Source organism: Chelmon rostratus, chromosome 22, assembly GCF_017976325.1.
Source record: "Chelmon rostratus isolate fCheRos1 chromosome 22, fCheRos1.pri, whole genome shotgun sequence".
NCBI classification, from domain to species: Eukaryota; Metazoa; Chordata; class Actinopteri; order Chaetodontiformes; family Chaetodontidae; genus Chelmon; species Chelmon rostratus.
Window position 1 is genome coordinate 19,625,222 of NC_055679.1, and position 22,079 is coordinate 19,647,300.

Genomic DNA, 22,079 nt, shown 5'->3' on the forward strand with positions numbered 1-22,079 from the left:
AGAGAATAAGTCAGAACAGTTGCAGACTGCTGGCTTTTTTTCCCTGCATGATATAAAATGAGATTTAAAGCTGAAATGACTAGAGCATAAATATTTGTACAGTGCCTTGACCTGACCAAGTATTACGCTAAATTGTTATAAGACCGACAAATTTAGAGTTTGAACTTTTTCATAATAGAAAATAAGCATATTAAACGAATAAAAAACAATCCACATTTGTGGATTGCAGATTAGATTTCCCGCCGTGGTGGAGAGCTTCATTTTGAATTTCTTTTCTCCAATGGCTGATGACCTGCAGCGCCTGCGCGCCTCTCCTCGGCCCAATCAGCGCTCACATCGCTCCGGCAGATCCTATATAAAGCCGCTGTTCGCCGGCAGAAGCCATGACTTCAGCTGAGAAGACTGAGAGACCAAAATGGCCAGAACCAAGCAGACAGCCCGTAAATCCACCGGAGGAAAAGCTCCCAGGAAGCAGTTGGCGACCAAAGCTGCCCGTAAGAGCGCCCCGGCCACCGGCGGAGTGAAGAAGCCTCACCGCTACAGGCCCGGCACCGTCGCTCTGAGAGAGATCCGTCGCTACCAGAAATCTACCGAGCTGCTGATCCGCAAGCTGCCCTTCCAGCGCCTGGTCAGGGAGATCGCACAGGACTTCAAGACCGATCTGCGCTTCCAGAGCTCGGCCGTCATGGCCCTGCAGGAGTCCAGCGAGGCTTACCTGGTCGGCCTGTTTGAGGACACCAATCTGTGCGCCATCCACGCCAAGAGGGTCACCATCATGCCCAAAGACATCCAGCTGGCCCGCCGCATCCGCGGAGAGAGGGCTTAAACTGACCTGAGACCTGTTTCCCAACCACACAAAGGCTCTTTTCAGAGCCACTGACAAACACTGAGAGCAGCGGGTCCTGAACGCAACACAAACGCATGAATAAGCTGGGAAATTGCAGTGCAGCAGCATTACACAGTGAAAATTGTGAAATTAAACCCAACTACACATAATAAAATATAAAAATAGCAAGCAGTAAAAAGATATATATAAGTATAAAATCTTGTTGTATTTGTTTTATGAACTTAAGTGGGTAAAACACCTTTTCCTCTTAAAATGGCTCGAGTCCTTTATCAAAGCATAATTATGTTAATCCAGGGCTGCAGCTTACTTTATCAGGTGGTAACAAACAGTAATATTTATTATATATTATATTCAGTAGCACAAAAGGCAAATTTTGAAGCACACACAGGTGCTCAGCTTCACGTGTTGAATTTTAATGTGATCCATGTTGTTCTGACTAAAACCTGAAGTAAAACAGGCTGACTCTGTTTGGCCTACGAAGATAAAGTCTAGTAAACTTTGTTCTCCAGCAGCAACAGTTTGTTGTGTCACCGTTACTTTGAAAATAAAAACACGCTTTCAAAATCTAAAATCTTTTCTCTCCTCGGTGTAATTTGTGGGTGGGACAGATGCCTTCCAAGCAGAGAGAACTGTTTCAATCCATTATAAGTATTAAATGCTGTAACATCTGGTCTTCCAACAGACCCTCGTGGACAATGAAATGGTGATCGAACAGGTGCTCATTGACCTCAGACGATGAAAACACAGCACAGGGCCGTGTTTGACCTTTGACACACTGGATTTGGAGATGAAATAGTGAAACATTTAGCACTTCAAGAACTCTACTTGGTATTGTTGCTTCCTCTTACTAATTAGTATCTCAGTATTTTCAGTTTGGCCTTTCAACCCTCTGCACTTTGGTAACACTTGTTAGTGTTGAGCTTTCTGTTTATCCCACCTTGTCTCTAATTATATTGAATCAAGTCTTGTATGAAAAACAAGTTACTCCTAATTAGGAGGTGGCCCCCACTGCACTGGACTGTAGAGGAGCTGCGCAGCTCATTCAGTAGCTGATTAATATGATTCTTCACAGTGAAGGATTGAAGAATTATTAAGACTGTTCTTTAGTAGTTATAACAGGTGAACCGGCTCTTTATTCACTTGTGCGTGGCTCTGAAAAGAGCCGTTTGTTTCAGGTGAGTTGGTTCTAGGTGTTTACTTCTTAGCGACCTTGTCGGTCTTCTTGGGCAGCAGCACCGCCTGGATGTTGGGAAGGACACCACCCTGAGCGATGGTCACTCCACCCAGCAGCTTGTTCAGCTCCTCGTCGTTGCGGACCGCCAGCTGCAGGTGACGCGGGATGATCCTGGTCTTCTTGTTGTCGCGGGCGGCGTTCCCGGCCAGCTCCAAGATCTCAGCGGTCAGGTACTCCAGCACCGCCGCCAGGTAGACCGGAGCTCCAGCGCCGACGCGCTCTGAGTAGTTCCCCTTCCTCAGCAGCCTGTGGACACGACCGACGGGGAACTGAAGTCCCGCTCGGGATGAGCGAGACTTTGCCTTGGCTTTGGTCTTGCCAGCTCCTTTACCACGTCCAGACATCTTGTTTCAGTTTCTTCCTGTTTACTCGACAGAATACAGCACTGACAGCTACACCGCGTTCATAAAGCCACCGGCTGCTCTCTCATTGGATACATCGGTCGCAACTATGGCCGTCCAATCAGAAAAGACTTTCATCAAGTTAGTGTTACCACAAGGTTTCCGTTTTGAGCCTTGGTTTTCAAAATAAAATGACAAGTCAGGATGCTATGAGTATATCCGCTGTGTGATGCGCCACCGTGTGGCTAATCTGGCTAGTGTCTCATGTTTCACGTACTTGTACATGAGTTACAGTCATTGCTTCATGTTTCTAGCTCGTTCCAGCTTTGTGCTGCTGCGTAAGATAAATAGCCATGTTAGCTGGATTGATGCTATTTAACCTCTCTCACCCCCTGCATGACACAGTGGGCCCTCAACAGCTCCTTCAGTGACAGACTGCTGCACCCACAGGTCCTTTATAACGGCTGTCGGTGTTAACTCCTGCATTGGTTAATATAGCACTGCGTCCACATTTGGCACTACTGTGTGATTTGTTCTTAACATCCTGCTATTGATGCAATATCTTTTGCAATACTACTATATGTAGTATTTTTCTTCTCTATATGCTAAGCTTATACATATATATTTATCTACTGTGCAAAAACTGTTCTTATCCATACTTAACATATGCAACGTTCTAGAAATTTTGTATGAAAAGTACATATTGATCGATTTTTCTGTTGCATTTTTTTTTAATTCCCATCCTGTTTTTTATTCCTGCTGTCTGAAATGTCCTAATTTCCCCGGCAGGTGATTAATTAGATTTTTTATGATTGCTTGACAACACTATGCACAATTCACACAACCACACACACAAGTAGCAGAACACCTCAGATCATTTTCAAAATAAAACACTTCATTCAAAACTATACAGTAATTTAAAAACTCAGTTGTGTCACCATATGTCACACACCTGGTTCATATGCTCTGACTCTGTTTGAACCAGCTGCACACTGCTGTGCTCAATCTAAAACACTTTAAACATTTCTACTTTTCTAATCATATAGTCTGGGTTTGAGTTTTGAGTCCTCTCTCACAACACAGCGAGGGAAGACTCCTCTTGGATGGTGAATTCAGCCCTGCATAGACCTGCATCACTTCGGTCTCGGGCCTCCTCCAAGGCTTAATGAGGGAGATGCTGACATAGAGCTGGAGATCATAAACCTTCCACCGCCATGCTGAAAACACTCCTCAGTGTGGTCCTGGAGGGACAGTATGGTGGGAGGTGTTGGAGTGGAAACTGTGGATGCAGATGAGCCAGTTTTGGACCAGAACCGATCGGTGGAAAGACACATTGTCCCAGATGACACCGTGTCTCATCTGCTCTGCATCCATTTGGCCTCCTGCTGTGTCAGTGTTGTGTAGCTGTCTAAAATGTGAGTAGGTGGGCTGTATTGTAAGGAGCTAAGCTGGCGGTGGAGGACCCCATTCTGCGTGACCGCAGTGCACATTGTGATGTGTCAGTAGCTCATCATGGTTTAAACACAGGGCTTTATTCATGGGCCAAAGAGAAAATAACATACAATAAATATATGCACGTATGTATGTATGTCTTGTGTTAACAATTCTTAATTTCTCTATACAGCTGTACAACAGACAATACACTAAGTAAAATGTACCACAAATCGAGAGAAACGGCCGTAAAAACATCAAACCTCGCAGGCTGCTTGTTAATCTTGCTTTCTCCGCCTTTTTCATCGTTTCTTTCTGCAGGTTGAATAAACAACATTTATGTAAACCTTAAATTATTCTGTCGTTCTTTCTTCCGGGCTCTTTTCAGCGCTCTCTCATGAGGTGTCTTCTTTTTTTAATCACGTGTGAAACAATAGCGCGGCAGACATTAGTTCCGCCTCAAAGCTGCCAAAGGTGGGCGGAACCAAAAAATGATGAACGTACAGAATTAAAACTGCAGTTACAGTTACCGCCACATTGACCCGGGACATTCAAAATAGCTCCGTGGCCAATCATGTTTCTCCTCTTGTGAGGTTAAACCAGGCCTCATGAATAAATTCAGGCGGGATTACATCGGCATCCATTTGAAAAACTCTGAAAAAAAGAGCATTGTGTAGTTCAATATGGGCCTGCTATTGATGCACATCTAAAAGGTTGTGTGTGCAGTGCACAGTACTGAAGTTTACATTACACATATTCAGGTCTTTCACTCTCTCAGATTAGAGTCGCTTCATGTGAATGTGATGTTTTTTTGCCCCAGTGTTGATAGAGAGATCCGGTGGATCTTATTGAAAACTGTTGAAAACAGCACAAGCTGACATCGATCATGGACAACCCCTCCCACCCCCTGCATGGCACAGTGGGGGCCCTCAGCTGCTCCCTTAGCATCAGACTGGTCCTTTATTCCATCAGATGTCAGATCGTTCAACTCCAGCACCACCTAACATAACACTGTGTTGATGTTTGACAAATTACTCTCATAATCTATTGTACTCTCTATCTACTATTTGTGCAATATTACATATCATTTCCTTTACACCTCAAATCAAATTGATGATTTGATTTGATTTGATTTGATGAAGGTGCAAATAAGAACAAACGGAGCAATAAATTGCAAAGGTGCAAACCACAAAAAGAATTTCAAAAATGTCGACAAAAAACGTTGTTCAGATCTGGGCTGAGGTTTGGCTCCCTACATGTCAGGTTTCATGAACTGTGTGTTATTTTTAATTTCAGTGTGTAAGCAATTGTTAAAAAAACAACAACAATAACTGTAAGTCATATTTTATCTTAAACAGGTTTGCGCACGGAACGAGTGAGAGCAGCGTGAACCACGTGACCGACGTCAGTGCGTGTCGCAACTCTTTTCTTCGACGGTGCCAGCCAGAGCCCGAGCTGATTGGTCAGATGCACGCACGTGATACAGCAGCTCATGATTGGAGCAGAGGAAGAAAGGAAAAAAAACTGTTTACTGAGAAAAAACGAGTGTTTATTTAATTTCTGATATTAGAGGGCTGATGTTCTTACGGATCACATATTAATTATTACTTTTAGACACTTTCATAAATAAAACGTGTTTGCAGGGCGGTGCATCAGTTACAGTTAAAAGTTGTATAAAATGTGTGTGTGTGTGTTCTGAAGTGAAGGCACATCGAAGTGTGCTTCAACTATTAATTCATGTGAGATGTTATTGGATCATATTAGGCAGGTGAGTTTTGGTTCCTGTAGTTCTGCTCTGTTATAATATGGAAGTTGTGCAACAGTTCAGTTTGCTGCAACTTTCTTTTGTCACAGCGGTGATTCAGCAAAATGTGACAATAAGAAAAAGACACGATGCAACAAAATGATCCAAAAAAGAGAAACAGAAAAACAAAACAAAAAAAAAGAATGGCATTGTTACTTCACCTGAGACACATTCAGTCTGTGTCCTGAGACAGTGTCACTGTGACACCACCACCATCATCATCTTCACCCTCCTCATCACTGACAGCCTCCTCTACTTCAACAACAACAGCGTGATAAATGCAGATGAAGCAGCACATACAGGTGATGAAGACTGACCTTCACTGCGCTGTCAGCACCTGTGGTCCAGCTGTGCGGTCATTGGCTGTTATGTGAACTATGTGAACAGGTGAGACAGAGAGACAGGACAGGAAGTGAGCTCCTCCGAGTAACGTTTGGGTGGCTCTTAAAAGAGCCGTTTGTGTGTAAATCACAGCTTGTTCACTTCTTCGCTGCTTTCTTTGCTGGGGCCTTAGCTTTGGCTTTTTTGGCAGCAGGTTTCTTGACAGGAGATTTCTTGGCAGGAGCTTTCTTGGCAGCAGGTTTCTTGGAGACTTTCTTGGCAGCAGGTTTCTTAGTGGAAGTTTTTTTCGGGGTGGCGGCAGATTTCTTGGCAGCCGTCTTTGTCGGGGTCTTCTTCACGGATTGTTTCTTGGCTGCAGGTTTCTTCTTGGGTGTGGTCTTGACCTTGGGCTTCCTTGCGGTCGCTGGCTTCTTGGCTGCCGGCTTCTTGACCTTCTTTGCCTCCTTCTTGGGCTTCGCGGCGGTCTTGCTGAGTTTGAAGGAGCCGGACACTCCGGTCCCGGTGGTCTGCACGAGGGTTCCGTCCTTGACCAGGCTCTTGATGGCGCGCTTGATGTGGGACGCGTTGTGCTCCACGTCGTAGTTTCCATCAGCCAGCGTTTTCTTCAAGGAAACATAAGAGACGCCTTTCCGGTCTCTGGAGGCGGCCACGGCCTTCAGGATGCGCTCTTTGGCGCCGGGACCGGACTTCTTCCTCGGCTTGGTACTTTTACTCTTGCCGGCTTTGGCCGGTTTGGCTGAGGCGGCCGCGGCGGCCGGGGCGGCGGGTGGGGCGACTTCTGCCATCTCGCAGTCGGAGTTGCTTCGTCAGCTTTCTCTGATGGAGCCTGTCAGACAGACAGGAACTTAAACACACCATGAGAACCGTGGAGACTCAACCCAGCCCGCGGCGCTCAGCGCGCAGGAAGCTGCGACACTTGTGTTTTCTCTCCACCGACAAACGCGGAAAAAACCCACCTGCACGACGGACGAAGGTGTGAAAGAGAGTCCAGCCGACAGCGCGGCAGCTTCTCTTCGCCTCCAGGTCAAATGGAGCTTGTAACACGCGTGTTTCTCGCCGTTAAGCCTCCGAACCGCCCTCAACTCCCGCCGTGTCCGGCGCCGCTCCTCCACCTTTCCTCCTCATCTCGCTCCTAAATGTCTGAAAATGCAGCAGAAGTCCGCTGAACACGGTCACATGGAGAGAGGACAAGTTCGCCCCAACGCTCGAAGTCAAAGAACCCAGCTGTTCGTGTCCACGTTCCCTCAAACGGAGCTTTGCTTGCTACCTGCAAACACACTCCGAAAGTTACCTGCCCGTCAGCACCTGTCCTGACACACAGCCGGTGTGCGCGCGCGTGTGTGTCATTTGTTTTATTGTGCTCGTCGATTCACTCACACTCAACACAACCTGAACGTGTTTCTCTCTCATCGAAGTCAGTGAACACAACATAAACGTTTTATTTAACTAATTTTTCAGGTTTGGTTTAACTTTTCTACTCGCGTGGCCCAAAGCCTGTTTCAGGAGCGACAGACGTTCAGCTGGAAACCGGCAGGTGTTGGATGGGAACTGGTCTCTGTGTGGTGCTGCACTTCTACTGGTGTCAGTATTATTTGGACCAGCGGTGTCCTGAACGTGAGCTGAGGAGCGGGACAGCTGTCAGGCATCACATCTGTCCCAGAAACACCAAAACAAACGTGAAGCTGCTTCTGACAAACTGGGCTGGTTTCCATCTGAAGTGAGCTGGACTGCTGGACTCTCTTCACTCGATCACTAAATATCATCCACATGGTCATTAAATCACTTGTTCCCAGCGGGCTCTGTCACGAGGAGGAGGAGGAGGAGGAGGAGGAGGAGGAGGAGGAGGAGGAGGAGGAGGAGGAGGAGGAGGAGGAGGAGGAGGAGGAGGAGGAGGAGGAGGAGGAGGAGGAGGAGGAGGAGGAGGAGACTGAATTTGGAGATGACATAACTGATATTGAACATTCAGCACTTCAAGAACTCAGTATTTATTATTGAACTGAATTATTGTATTTTTGTGCTGTATATGCCGCCTTGTATCTTTTTGTAATTATACAAACAATACATTGTGGGCTGCCCCCTCCCTGACCTAGACTCTATATATGAAGGCCGGGTCAGGAAGAGGACCCCAGCCATCCGGGCCACAGACTGTTTGTTCCGCTTCCATCAGGAAAGCAGGAACATCTGCACCACCACTAACAGACTGAGGGACAGCTTCTTGCCCAGAGCTGTCAGAGCTATCACCCCCAGCAGCCCCTCACTGCAGTGAGAGACTGTGTGAACTGTGAACACTGCACACCGCACTTTACACCTACACCTACACCTCTACCTCCACCTGCACCTTCTGTGTACTTAACTTCTAAGTACACACACATACTTAACTTAATTTTATACATTTTAGTATATTTCAGCTGCTGTCAGTACATTCCACTGGTATATTTTATTCTGTCGGTACATTTCACTGTGTATATTTTATTATGTTGGCACATTTCATTTCCATATTTTATTGTTTATTGTTTAGTATATTTTATTGCCTTAGTATATTTTCATTCTGGTATATTTTTAATTGCTTTTACGAATATTTTTATTGCATGTTGATTACTTTATTGTCGTTATCTTAATTTTCTTTTTCTAATCTTTCTTATCTCTCTCATTATCTGTTTCTAACATGGGGGTTGCAATGACAGTAAAGAATCTTGAATCTTGAATCTTGAATAAATAAAGTTATGTTTAAAAAGAGCGAATAGAGTTTTATTTTTTCTTCATTGTGAATATTAATATTTCATCCAGAGTTCCACAGTGTTCTTCACAGGTTCTGACAACGTTTCAGTGATGTATTGATTCAACAAAGGTGGTGCAATCAGGTTTGGGTGTGGCCTGTGAAATTGAACTCAGCTTTCCCAAAACTGTGGTTAGTCACAGTTACTTTGTGATTCAACAAGGGGGGGGTGGTGGTGTTGTATTTTACATTCCCCCCCCCCCCCCCCCCCCCCCCCCCCCCCCCCCCTTGTTGAATCATCTTTAGACACATGAAATAGAGGAGCTATTTCACTGTCATGATCAAAGATGAGTTCCAGGGCTGCCATCTGTTTACTTCTGACAGAGAGCATATCATCTGTAGCTGCAGAGTGTGGTACTGGAAGGACTTGGCCCTCCCTGCTGAGGGTCCACTCAGCGTGGAACAGAAAGGTTCCCCTCAAAAGTTAGAACAACACCTGCATTCTCGCACTTTACAGGTGAGGTCAAGAGAATACGAGTGTGTGAGTGTATGTGTGTGTGTGTTGAAGAGAAGAAGAAGTTTCATACCAAAAAAAAGCATTTTTACATAAGAGGAGGGTTAAAAGCATCATTTCACCTGCTGACCTCCCGACTATCTGTGAATGTTGGTGTGGTGAAATAAATCTTCCTCTTTCTCCACATGGAGTGATTTCTGGAGACAACAGCAGACACATGGAAACTGTCACCAAACCTCCATATTCACTCGCTTTAATATGATAACTGTCACCTGGTAACTTTTCTTAAACTGACACACTGTTCATAGTGTGAATAGTTCACTGTTTTAGTTGTGACTTTGTTTTCTGAATGTTTGTCAGAAAGAACAGAGTGTGTGACTATATTCATTGATCTGTAATGAGTATCTTTGTTTGTTTGTTTTCCTCTCAGTGTCTTCTTGTACAGTCTCTGTTACAGTCTCTGTTAAAGTCTCTGTTACAGATGCACAGACTGAGAAGACTTTGTTGTCTTAATGCTCCTCTCGATCTGAACCAGCTCACAGCGGGACAGGAAGTAAAAACAGTTTAAGTTCAGTTCATGTTCGTTCGCTGCCTTTAATGAATATGTCGATCAGTCTTATCGTGTTTTACAGGACAATGAAAATAAAAATGTTAAAGCAGGATCTGCCGCTACTTTCAAACTCGTACATTCATATGGAACCAGATAAATTAAAATACCAACATTCAAGGTGACTTTAGAATAATAGACTTGAACAAAATAAGTTGAAATTAAAACGCACAGCTTCAGTTGTGATGTTCAGTATTTGAGAAGGAAACGGTCCCTGTAAGGACTGGAGCTCTGGACAGCTGCCAATAATTTGAAGGATTGTTTGTCTTAACCGGAAATCGAGCAGCTCAGTCTGCAGCTTGAAGAGGAACAGGAAACTTGCCAACTCCTGGTCCTCTCACACGTCCGCAGTAAGGGTTTAAATACCGCCCCTCCTCGCTGAGCTGGCATCAGTTTTTCTTTAGAACAACTTCAGTAAAGACACAATGAGCGGCCGCGGAAAGGGAGGTAAGGGACTCGGTAAAGGAGGCGCCAAACGTCACCGCAAAGTTCTCCGAGACAATATCCAGGGCATCACCAAACCCGCCATCCGCCGCCTGGCCCGCCGCGGCGGCGTCAAGAGAATCTCCGGACTCATCTACGAGGAGACCCGCGGGGTGCTCAAGGTTTTCCTGGAGAACGTGATCCGGGACGCAGTCACCTACACCGAGCACGCCAAGAGGAAGACCGTCACCGCCATGGACGTGGTCTACGCCCTCAAGAGGCAGGGCCGCACCCTCTACGGCTTCGGCGGTTAAACCTTCAACAGACACCCCGGAAGGCAAACTCAACGGCTCTTTTAAGAGCCAACCACCTCAAACTAAGAGCGGTTTTCTATTCAATGATCCCACCGAACACGAACAGATCTTAAACGTTAGTACTACCACTTGATTATAACTATTCTGGTTCTTACAACATGATCTTTTAGTTCCTAAAGGTCCCTAAACCGGTGATAACACAAACCAGGATGTCTGATCAGATCCTCAGGCTGTTTGCTGCAGTAATCTTCACAGAAATGTTTCCTATTGGCAGGATGTAAAGTGTTCTGATTAAAACGATCTGCAGGATAATCAATAGCAGTGACATCATGTTGAGCACCAACATTCAGATTGTTTTGTGGGGGGTTCAGCCTTCAGATGTAAATAAGCTGGCAGTTTACAGATAAGACTTTATTTATATATTTTAAGCAGCTAGGCATTACAGCAGCAGGTTACTAAAAAGACTATGTACATATTATACAAGCAAAATGCTATTTGATTATATAAAGAAAAAACATGTAATATATTCATGTTTTATTTTTGTAAAATGAAAGTCCATAGTTGTGGAAAAGCTTTCTTCAGATGAAAATAATAGTGTTACTACTATTGCACAGAAGAACAAAATATACAGAACTGATATGTAATATTACACAAATAGTAGATTATGAGAGTAATTTGTCAAACATCAACACAGTGTTATGTTAGGTGGTGCTGGAGTTGAATGATCTGACATCTGATGGACTAAAGGACCAGTCTGTTGCTAAGGGAGCAGCTGAGGGCCCCCACTGTGCCATGCAGGGGGGTGGGAGGGGTTGTCCATGATTGATGTCAGCTTGGTTAACATCCTCCTCTCACCTACATCCTCAGTGGTGTCCAGAGGGCAGTCCAGGACAGAGCCAGCCCTCCAGCCCACTGCCCCTGTGTGTTCACTGCATGTTGCATGTGCATGTGTGTGTTTACAGTGATGGGTGAAATGCAGAGAGTAATTTCCCAGTTTGGGAAAAATAAAGTAAATTAATAAGAAATGATGGAGGGGGGGGAGGGTGTTATGGATCAGGCTGCTGGCTGATAGTTCACATCTATAGCTTGTTCACTGTGAGGACTCAATCATGTGATGTCTGAGTGAGACACATGTTTAAAATTCACCCAGTGACACTCTGATAGTGTCTGAAGTTTCATCGTCTGTCCTGTTCTGATCAGGAGTCGCTGAAATTAGACGTGTCCCCAACAGCGTCCTCAGCACCGGACACACCGACGGTTTCCTGTCTGGCAGGGACAATGTGATCACTTACACAACTTTCAGACTTTGTGTCTTTGAAATATTAATATTCACATTATAGATCCGCTTGATCATCTGTAACAGAATGTGGTCAGACAGACTTCCTCATCTGAGTGGTTCTGGATCAATGAAAGAAGGCCCAGTGAAGGCCCTCCTCCTCCTCCTTCGTTAAAGAGGTGAGAAAGAAAAATATATTTCTGCCTCTAAAATCCTTGATGTGAAACGATGTGAGAACGAAAAACACTGGTTGGCTAAACTAATCATGATGAAACTGAAGCCGCAACCTGCGATGAACCATCACAAGAAAACACCTGATCCGGATCACAGTGACAGAACCCGCTGGGAACAAGTGATTCAATGACCATGTGGATGATATTTAGTGATCAAGTGAAGACAGTCCAGCAGTCCAGCTCACTTCAGATGGAAACCAGCCCAGTTTGTCAGAAGCAGCTTCACGTTTGTTTTGGTGTTTCTGGGACAGATGTGAAGCCTGACAGCGGTCCCGCTCCTCAGCTCACGTTCAGGACACCGCTGGTCCAAATAATACTGACACCAGTAGAAGTGCAGCACCACACAGAGACCAGTTCCCATCCAACACCTGCCGGTTTCCAGCTGAACGTCTGTCGCTCCTGAAACAGGCTTTGGGCCACGCGAGTAGAAAAGTTAAACCAAACCTGAAAAATTAGTTAAATAAAACGTTTATGTTGTGTTCACTGACTTCGATGAGAGAGAAACACGTTCAGGTTGTGTTGAGTGTGAGTGAATCGACGAGCACAATAAAACAAATGACACACACGCGCGCGCACACCGGCTGTGTGTCAGGACAGGTGCTGACGGGCAGGTAACTTTCGGAGTGTGTTTGCAGGTAGCAAGCAAAGCTCCGTTTGAGGGAACGTGGACACGAACAGCTGGGTTCTTTGACTTCGAGCGTTGGGGCGAACTTGTCCTCTCTCCATGTGACCGTGTTCAGCGGACTTCTGCTGCATTTTCAGACATTTAGGAGCGAGATGAGGAGGAAAGGTGGAGGAGCGGCGCCGGACACGGCGGGAGTTGAGGGCGGTTCGGAGGCTTAACGGCGAGAAACACGCGTGTTACAAGCTCCATTTGACCTGGAGGCGAAGAGAAGCTGCCGCGCTGTCGGCTGGACTCTCTTTCACACCTTCGTCCGTCGTGCAGGTGGGTTTTTTCCGCGTTTGTCGGTGGAGAGAAAACACAAGTGTCGCAGCTTCCTGCGCGCTGAGCGCCGCGGGCTGGGTTGAGTCTCCACGGTTCTCATGGTGTGTTTAAGTTCCTGTCTGTCTGACAGGCTCCATCAGAGAAAGCTGACGAAGCAACTCCGACTGCGAGATGGCAGAAGTCGCCCCACCCGCCGCCCCGGCCGCCGCGGCCGCCTCAGCCAAACCGGCCAAAGCCGGCAAGAGTAAAAGTACCAAGCCGAGGAAGAAGTCCGGTCCCGGCGCCAAAGAGCGCATCCTGAAGGCCGTGGCCGCCTCCAGAGACCGGAAAGGCGTCTCTTATGTTTCCTTGAAGAAGCTGCTGGCTGATGGAAACTACGACGTGGAGCACAACGCGTCCCACATCAAGCGCGCCATCAAGAGCCTGGTCAAGGACGGAACCCTCGTGCAGACCACCGGGACCGGAGTGTCCGGCTCCTTCAAACTCAGCAAGACCGCCGCGAAGCCCAAGAAGGAGGCAAAGAAGGTCAAGAAGCCAGCAGCCAAGAAGCCAGCGACCGGTACCAAGAAGCCAGCGACCGCAAAGAAGCCAAAAGTCAAGACCACACCCAAGAAGAAACCTGCAGCCAAGAAACAATCCCTGAAGACCAAGCCCAAGACCAAGACCCCGACGAAGACGGCAGCCAAGAAATCTGCCACCCCGAAGAAACCTTCCACCAAGAAACCTGCTGCCAAGAAGGCCTCCAAGAAACCTGCTGCCAAGAAAGCTCCTGTCAAGAAACCTGCTGCCAAAAAAGCCAAAGCTAAGGCCCCAGCAAAGAAAGCAGCGAAGAAGTGAACAAGCTGTGATTTACACACAAACGGCTCTTTTAAGAGCCACCCAAACGTTACTCGGAGGAGCTCACTTCCTGTCCTGTCTCTCTGTCTCACCTGTTCACATAGTTCACATAACAGCCAATGACCGCACAGCTGGACCACAGGTGCTGACAGCGCAGTGAAGGTCAGTCTTCATCACCTGTATGTGCTGCTTCATCTGCATTTATCACACTGTTGTTGTTGAAGTAGAGGAGGCTGTCAGTGATGAGGAGGGTGAAGATGATTATGGTGACACAGTGCCACAAACTTTGCTGCTGATCCAATAATCTCACATGAATTAATAGTTGAAGTACACTTCGATGTGCCTTCACTATAAAACACACACACATTTTTTACAAACTGTCACTGATGCACCGCCCTGCAAACACGTTTTATTTTAAAAGTGTCTAAAAGTAATAATTAATATGTGATCCGTAAGAACATCAGCCCTCTAATATCAGAAATTAAATAAACACTCGTTTTTTCTCAGTAAACAGTTTTTTCCTTTCTTCCTCTGCTCCAATCATGAGCTGCTATATCACGTGCGTGCATCTGACCAATCAGCTCGGGCTCTGGCTGGCACCGTCGAAGAAGAGAGTTGCGACACGCACTGACGTCGGTCACGTGGTTCACGCTGCTCTCACTAGTTCCGTCCGCAAACCTGTTTGAATGGTTTCCAGCCGGACGGACAGCAGCAGCTTTCGGTCAATATTAACTCATACTGTGATTGAATCGATTAGTGAGTCTATTGATTAGCAGGTGTCGCTGACTTTATTTGCATTGAATAAAGCATTTTTCTGCCGCATTGATCTGTGATCTTATTGTTGCTGCTCTCATTACACAGAACACTTTTACACCAGTGCGACAAAGTAACTCTGATCTGCTGCTATCAGAGCCAAATATTGTTTAATAATGCAAATATCCACTTTTTACTCCATTACATTTGTTCTTGTTACTTCTCATATCGAGATTAATACTACAAAATATCGTGAAAATATTAATAATTTGTACTTTTACTTAAGTAAAATTCAGATTTCTTTGACACTGTGGTATCTTAAAGGATATTATTCCACCACTGATTCAAAGTCAAGTCAAAGCGGGGTGTTATAGTATGTTGGCATTATATTTTCTCCTGTCTCTGTGGTCATAATTATTCACATCCTAATGTCACAACATGAACATGCACAACAAGTGAATATCAGTCAATATCATGAAAGTGCGAGCACCCCAGACCTCACACCTGTAGTCTGTTCCAACACCTGAACCTCCACCTACAAGGGCTCAGACATTGTGGACATGAGGTCTGTGGGTCACCACCAGAAGTGAGGGGTTCCCCCCCGGCAGCATCTGATGATCACCACCAGGTGATCCTTGACTCAGTGGCCACTCAGAACACCTGTACAGGTGTACAGTCTTATAATATTCCCTTTTCTAATATTTGTCAAGTACTTTTCTTTGGCAGTGTTGTTTCTCTAGTCTTTTGTATACATATGTAAACGTAGTCCGCTCATTTTGTATTTTTCCATTGCCTTTCCTATATGATGTTTTTATTGCTGCTGATTAAGGCCTAGATTCACCGGTTGGGGATTAATTAGGAACACCTGTACAGGTCACTTTTATGTGGACTGTAATGTTCAGGTGGGTTTTCATGCTGTCAGAGGTTAATGTTAACACTGAGGTCATTGATGTATTGAACCACATTAGGTTCAGTGGAGGGACTAAAAACATAATAATGTGATTAAGATGGCTTAAAGTTATTTCATCAGCTCAGTGCTGGAGACACTGACATGTCAGGACATGAAGTGCGGGGGGTGTCACAACACTCCTCTACTTCCCCAAAGCAGAGAAACATGACGCAACAAGCGGGAAACTAGTGTACGAATGCAAACATGGCCGCTGCGCCGGTGGGTACAGTAACTTTACCTGGTGTGTAAGAAGAAGAAGACCCCGTCAGAGGCGAACGAATCTCATGCTTTTCCCAGCAGCCCTGAACTGCTCAGAGATTTTTTTAATGAACCATCATGGGTTTGGGTTATTAAAATGAAAGGATCGATGGGCGCGTATTCAGTATGTTTCTGGAGAAACGAAGCTCTTAGTTTGAGGTGGTTGGCTCTTAAAAGAGCCGTTGAGTTTGATTGCCGGAGTGTCTGTTGGAGGTTTAACCGCCGAAGCCGTAGAGGGTGCGGCCCTGCCTCTTGAGGGCGTAGACCACGTCCATGGCGGTGACGGTCTTCCTCTTGGCGTGCTCGGTGTAGGTGACTGCGTCCCGGATCACGTTCTCCAGGAAAACCTTGAGCACCCCGCGGGTCTCCTCGTAGATGAGTCCGGAGATTCTCTTGACGCCGCCGCGGCGGGCCAGGCGACGGATGGCGGGTTTGGTGATGCCCTGGATATTGTCTCGGAGGACTTTGCGGTGACGTTTGGCGCCTCCTTTACCGAGTCCCTTACCTCCCTTTCCGCGGCCGCTCATTGTGTCTTTACTGAAATTGTTCTAAAGAAAAACTGATGCCAGTTCAGTGAGGAGGCGCGGTATTTAAACCCTTACTGCGGACGTGTGAGAGGTCTGGGTGGGCGGGAACGTTCCGGAAAGGCTGACGTCAGTCTCCGCAGCAGGAAGTGGACCTTCAGGAATGTGCTGGCTTTCCTCAGAGAAGTTTAACGATTGATTTCAGCATAAATCTATTTGTTCTGATCGATACAGTTTAAATGAGCGTCAGATGTTACCGGACTGAATGTTTCTGAGTTGTAAGAAGAGAAATTTCTCACCGACAGCTGCTCTTCTTCACGGGTTTTACTTTCAGATCCAATGACGCCATCTAGTGGATCAATTCTGACATGATCAACACGAGGTCAAACAGAAGTAACCGCTGTGTCCAGCAGAAGGTTTTAAAAGGCAGAAAATACAAATACTTGTTGGAATAATACTTCAGATATTTATCAGCTCCATCTATATCAATAAGGACAGACTGAAGTGGGTCAGTTCTTTATAAATATACTTTATTATGATGTTTTATATGATCCTCTGTAGGTTCATCACTATCAGCGTCCACATTGTTCACCCTCCATCTAAACTCAACCTGCCTCCAGCTGAGGGTGGAGGCTGGAGTTGCAGACCTCCTTACAGACAAACCAGAACCATAATCTGGAGGGAAACCAGTCATCAGTTTGTGTTTACTGTGAGATTCAGCTCGACATTTCTCCTGTGGAGGTTAAAATGAACTCAAACAATCATGACTGCTGATGATGAACTGATTCTAATCTGACTGAATGTGATGTCTGGCTGTTGTTCAAATTGCACAATTTAATACTTATGATCTTATTTTCTAACCTCGAGGGATAGTTTGAAGGTGATCTTTAGTCTGTTAAATATTCCTAAAATATTGTTTTTAATCAAATAACCATATAACTCTTATATTGGGTGTACAGCTGACAGTTCAGGTACATGAAGGTGGTCAGTGGCAGTGAAATGGTGTAATTGTAAAGTTCTTTTGTCAGAGCATCTCCTTCCTGTGAAAATGATGAAGTCCCACTTCAGGCGGGAAACTTGAACAAAGGTTTATTAATTAATTCCAGCTTCACAGCAGGTGATCCAGACTTAAACCTCAGCTCAGCCCCTCACTGCCTTCATGCTCATTCACACTGAAGATGCTCTGTTACATTTCATTCATCCATTCATCCCTCTGCGCGCTCAGACCTCAGCAGCATCATCACCTGTCACACTGCCTCATATGTGTTTAACATTTTGCTAACATCCCCCACATCCATGCAAATGTCCTTTTTACTGTGCTCATATTGTTATTTCTACTGTGCAATGGTACAAAACTCTGTATTTTTATTATTCACATGCTACCATGTGCAGTTCAAAGATTTCCATTGAGAAACTGAGACATTCTTCTAAAAGCCATTTTTGTTTTCTACACTTTTCATGTACATTTCCTAGTGTGGGTGCAATAAAGTTAGATCTCATCTTATAAGCTATAATATAGTAGAAATATAAACATAACCTTAGCGTAGTCCACTATACAAAATATACACTGACATTGCATAAGTTGAAATAATGTAAGACCATAAAGGACATATTTACCCATGAAGCACTGGCACTGCACAGCGTCAGCACCGGCCAATGAGATGAAACCTTCCTGACTTCAGCTCAGTCACCAGCCGGCAGCCACGTCTCAGTTTGTTTCAGTTTATTTCATAACTCTTCTGCATATATGAACAATTTAACAAACAGGATTGTTCTTGTTAAAAACACAATGTAACATTAACGGGAGGAGGTTTAACATGTGATACACTTAAACCACTTAAACACAGAGAATGTCAGAAAAGTTTTGGCTTCTTCAGACCAGTTTGGCAGCGTTGTTTTGGGGGACGGCGTCAGTAAAGGTTCCCGGTGGACGGAGGCAGCTTCACACTCACAGGCAGCAAAGTGTACGAACTCCACACAGAAGGGAAACCAGCTGCACTACTGCTGGCAGAGCACGACATCCCTGGATGGACACGAACGTAGAGCTGTATTCATCTGGAACCATGCATGAACAGAAGGTAGGCCTGCAGTCGCTTCGCGAGAAAGACTGAAAACGCTAATTTATATCGAAAAATGCATCAAAAAAAGCTGCAGGATGTGGATTTGACTGAAAGAAACAGCTCGGTGGACCATGAACTCCAGTTTGTGCCTCTGACGGATCGACTTTCTACATGTAGAGGGGGGTTTATCAGTGTTTTCATCACAAACAGCCAAACTCTGTGAAAACCGGCAGCTTTTCATGACGGTTCAGTCACACCAGACGTCTGTGGATCCAGAGGTTGAGCTGGAGAGCTAACAGCTACATGCTAATCAGCTGGGGGCATGTTGGTGCTGGTTTTCTCTGTGCTGAGTCACGTCCTCCCACAGACCTGATGGCATCCTGCTCTCAGGACTGTGCATGATTTCACTGATGGGGGGTAAAAGCTGACGAGCTAACTGAGCTAACAGTTTATTCTGGCCTGGCCTCCTGTCTCCTGACTGAGTGTGAACCAGGTCTCTGTAGTGGACCAGATGTTGCAGCGATGTGAAGCTCATCGGCAGAACTCTGCTGTTGGACAAACGTGTCCGTATTTCTTCACTTTATGCAAGACTGGAGACAAGACAAGTACAACATGTCTGTCCACATACTGCAGTGGACTTCTGGTCTGAGGCTGTTTCGTGTTTTTTTAGTTGTGGAGCTCTTTGGACGGAGCTGCCAAAACAACATGAAGGAAAACCTCAAACAAGGAGAAATACTCCAAGAAAAGTCCTGCATTCCAAATTTTACTGAAGTAAAAGTACAGAAGCATTAGCATCAAAATAAACCTGAAGTAAAAGTACTCATTGTGCAGAACGGCTCATTTCAGGATCGAATATATTCCATCATTAGAATGATCGATGCGTTCAAGTGTTCATCAGTTTAATGTGAAGACTGCTGCATCAGATCAGCCCATAATAACACATCCTCATTTATTAGCAGATTTCTATTTGTATTAATAGTCTGAATCACAAAATAATGAAAGTTTACAAATAAATGTAGTGGAGTAAAAAGTACAGTGTTTCCCTCTGAGTATAAAGTAGCATAAAATGGAAATACTCAAATGTCAAGTAGCTCAAAACTGTACTTGAGTACAGGAGTAAATGTACTTTGTACCACTACCATCAGCAGCAGTACTCTATTACTAACTGCTGTTTTAATCAGCATTAACAGAACAAGTGTCAGATAATTGCTTTGTTTGCCGTCCACATACTTTTGGCCACAGGTATCGCCTCCACCGCAGCCGCCATCTTTGTTTGGTTAAAGGATTAAAACGCACCTGAAAGTCTTTTTGGATGAAAACAACTTGAAACTGTCGACTCCGAGAGGCACAAACTGACTCCAGGTCTGCTGATTTAACTGAGTTCATATGAGCCTAATAAAGACTGTGTGTGTGTGTGTGTGCGTGTGTGTGTGTGTGTGTGTGTGTGTGCGTGTGTGTGTGTGCGTGTGTGTGTGTGTGTGTGTGTGTGTGTGTGTGTGTGTGTGTGTGTGTGTGTGTGTGCGTGTGTGTGTGTGTGTGCGTGTGTGTGTGTGTGTGTGTGTGTGTGTGTGCGTGTGTGTGGCGAGCTCATGGAGGATGTTTGCAGGACTTCGGGATAAGGCTGGACATCTCCGATCTACACAGTACAGGGATAGCAGCTTCAAGGAAACACAGAACACATTTCACAACTGCAGAGAACAGGACTGGAACGATAAACAGGAAGAGCTGTAAACTCTCAAACAGCAGCCAATCAGCTTCGTCGGTTCATCTGATCACTTCCTGTCTGATCTCTGATGGCTCAGTCGTTGTTCGTTTCAGGTCAGAATGTTTTATTTCTGGATCTCCAGAAGAATCTGAAATAATTTGCAGGTTTCGACAAACTTTGGCTTCACGGCTTGTTCGTCGTGACCGAGGTTCACGTCCTTCAGCCACGTCTTCTTCAGAATCTCTGTGCTCACAGCGTCGCTTTTCTCTCACCGGTTTAACATTAGCAGATCAGATCTACTGATAGCTAAGCTAACATCAGCTAACAAGGCACAAATCAAACATCTTTAGACTCGGACTGCAGAGTTGATGCTATGAGAGTTAAACACAAAATGACATCATACACGTTAAATCTGGATGTCACGACTTTAAACAAAGGAGCCTGGCAGACGGCAGGAATCCATATTTATTAGTCTAACTGGACATATCGGATATCAGATATAAATTTAAGACCAGACCTAATTTCATACCAAAGGTCAGTGAAGCAAATGTCGAGTTTAGAACTTCGGTGATTTAACGGTGCAGCATCAGAAGACCTGATGAAGAGGAGGTACAAACACCTGGGGACGTGTTGATGGACTTTGTGATTAGTTTTGGGATTAATTCCACTTTAACCTCCTGCAAACGTTCTTTGTGCAAACTGACAAAACCAGCATGAATGAGATGTATTCACAGCGCAGAAGCTGGTAATTACACGCAGCAGGAGGCATGAGCCAACGTTAGCTTCCTGCTGCTAACACTGCGAGCAGTTCACGGCCGCTGGTAAATGTCAGCATGAGCTTGGATTCATCATGTTTGACGGGCAGAGCAGAGTGACTGTGGCCAGTTTACCGACGCTGAACGAACCAATCAACGGTCACATCTTACCTCTTTTATTTTTTATTCTACTTTCCTCCTTCTCTCATTTTTAATCCGGCTACTGGAGGACGACTGGCCCTTATCAGCTTTTATTTGAGAATTTACAGCATCTTATCTCCCTGACAAACTCACTCATTCATTTTCTCACTTACACACATACTCATGCCACTTATAGTTGCTTGATTGATATGTAGGAGGAAGTACAAAATAACAGCAAGAAGAACAGGCCACACAAAGGTAGATAATACTAAATACTTCAGATTCAAGCCCCCGAACAGACAGTAGAAATCAAGACATCGCTCGAAAAATCCAACAGCTAGGAAGAGCCGACAAGAGGAGCGCGTGGCGTCGGCCCCGCCCGTGAGACCCTGAATGCATCTTGCTGTTCGGGACGCGAGTGTGTGCATTGTTGTGTGAGATAGGCTATGGCTTTGGCCCTGGTCGGAGCAGGAGGGGAAGCTGTCGAGGAAAACTAAACTCGGACAAATCGTCTTTAGCGACAACCAAACGTCCTCTCTCCCCCCACAATGCGTTCGGGTGATTTTTTTTTCTCCCCTTGTGTCTTTACACCGTCATCATTTTAGAAAAATAGAAATCAGGAAAACATCATTACAAAAATAAACCAAAAAGTTTGTCCAAAGTCTACATCCACACGACAACTTCACATAAATATGGAGTGATATTGCACGGCGAGGGATTTCTTCTCATATGACACACTTTGTAGAAAAAAAGATGAACACGTTGGAACGTTGAGATTTGCATGTCCTGGTCAGGTTTGAGTTTTCTTTCCTCCAGAGAGACAAAGCGTGAGAGCGGCGGCGGCGGCAGATCCCAGGCCCTCCTACATCAGGCAGGTTTATCCTCTGAGTCCTGCTCCAAAGAAAAACAACAGCAAAAAAAAAAAAGAAAAAAGCAAAAGCAAAAGAAAAGCTTCAGAAGTATCACCGGCGAGTTCTGGTTGAAGGCACAGAGTTCAGAAAGGGCGGCGGATGCTGAATGTTGAAGTGCAGCAGCAGTTTGTGGTGCTGGAGGGGCTTCCTGCAGGCGG

At 45.3% G+C, this 22,079-nt stretch overlaps 5 protein-coding genes across 5 annotated transcripts; 2 read left to right on the forward strand and 3 right to left on the reverse strand.

Annotated features, from left to right (window-relative positions):
• The first annotated feature begins 404 nt into the window (after positions 1–404).
• On the forward strand, positions 405–10,876 carry LOC121626103. The gene is made up of 6 exons (XM_041964464.1): positions 405–820; positions 2,078–2,251; positions 5,851–5,959; positions 6,358–6,515; positions 6,642–6,827; positions 10,241–10,876. The coding sequence occupies exons 1-6, from the start codon at positions 416–418 to the stop codon at positions 10,571–10,573; spliced, it is 1,365 nt and encodes a 454-aa protein (XP_041820398.1). The 5' UTR covers positions 405–415; the 3' UTR covers positions 10,574–10,876.
• LOC121625440 (late histone H2A.L3-like) lies at positions 2,042–2,434 on the reverse strand. Its single transcript, XM_041963510.1, has one exon. The coding sequence runs from the start codon at positions 2,423–2,425 to the stop codon at positions 2,042–2,044; it is 384 nt and encodes a 127-aa protein (XP_041819444.1). The 5' UTR covers positions 2,426–2,434.
• Positions 3,200–6,819, reverse strand: LOC121625439 (histone H1-like). The gene has a single exon (XM_041963509.1). The coding sequence runs from the start codon at positions 6,782–6,784 to the stop codon at positions 6,137–6,139; it is 648 nt and encodes a 215-aa protein (XP_041819443.1). The 5' UTR covers positions 6,785–6,819; the 3' UTR covers positions 3,200–6,136.
• A 2,288-nt stretch (positions 10,877–13,164) lies between the features above and the next one.
• LOC121625705 (histone H1-like) lies at positions 13,165–14,677 on the forward strand. Its single transcript, XM_041963918.1, has one exon. The coding sequence runs from the start codon at positions 13,200–13,202 to the stop codon at positions 13,863–13,865; it is 666 nt and encodes a 221-aa protein (XP_041819852.1). The 5' UTR covers positions 13,165–13,199; the 3' UTR covers positions 13,866–14,677.
• A 1,363-nt stretch (positions 14,678–16,040) lies between these two features.
• Positions 16,041–16,352, reverse strand: LOC121625490 (histone H4). The gene has a single exon (XM_041963587.1). The coding sequence runs from the start codon at positions 16,350–16,352 to the stop codon at positions 16,041–16,043; it is 312 nt and encodes a 103-aa protein (XP_041819521.1).
• Between the last annotated feature and the right edge of the window lie 5,727 nt (positions 16,353–22,079).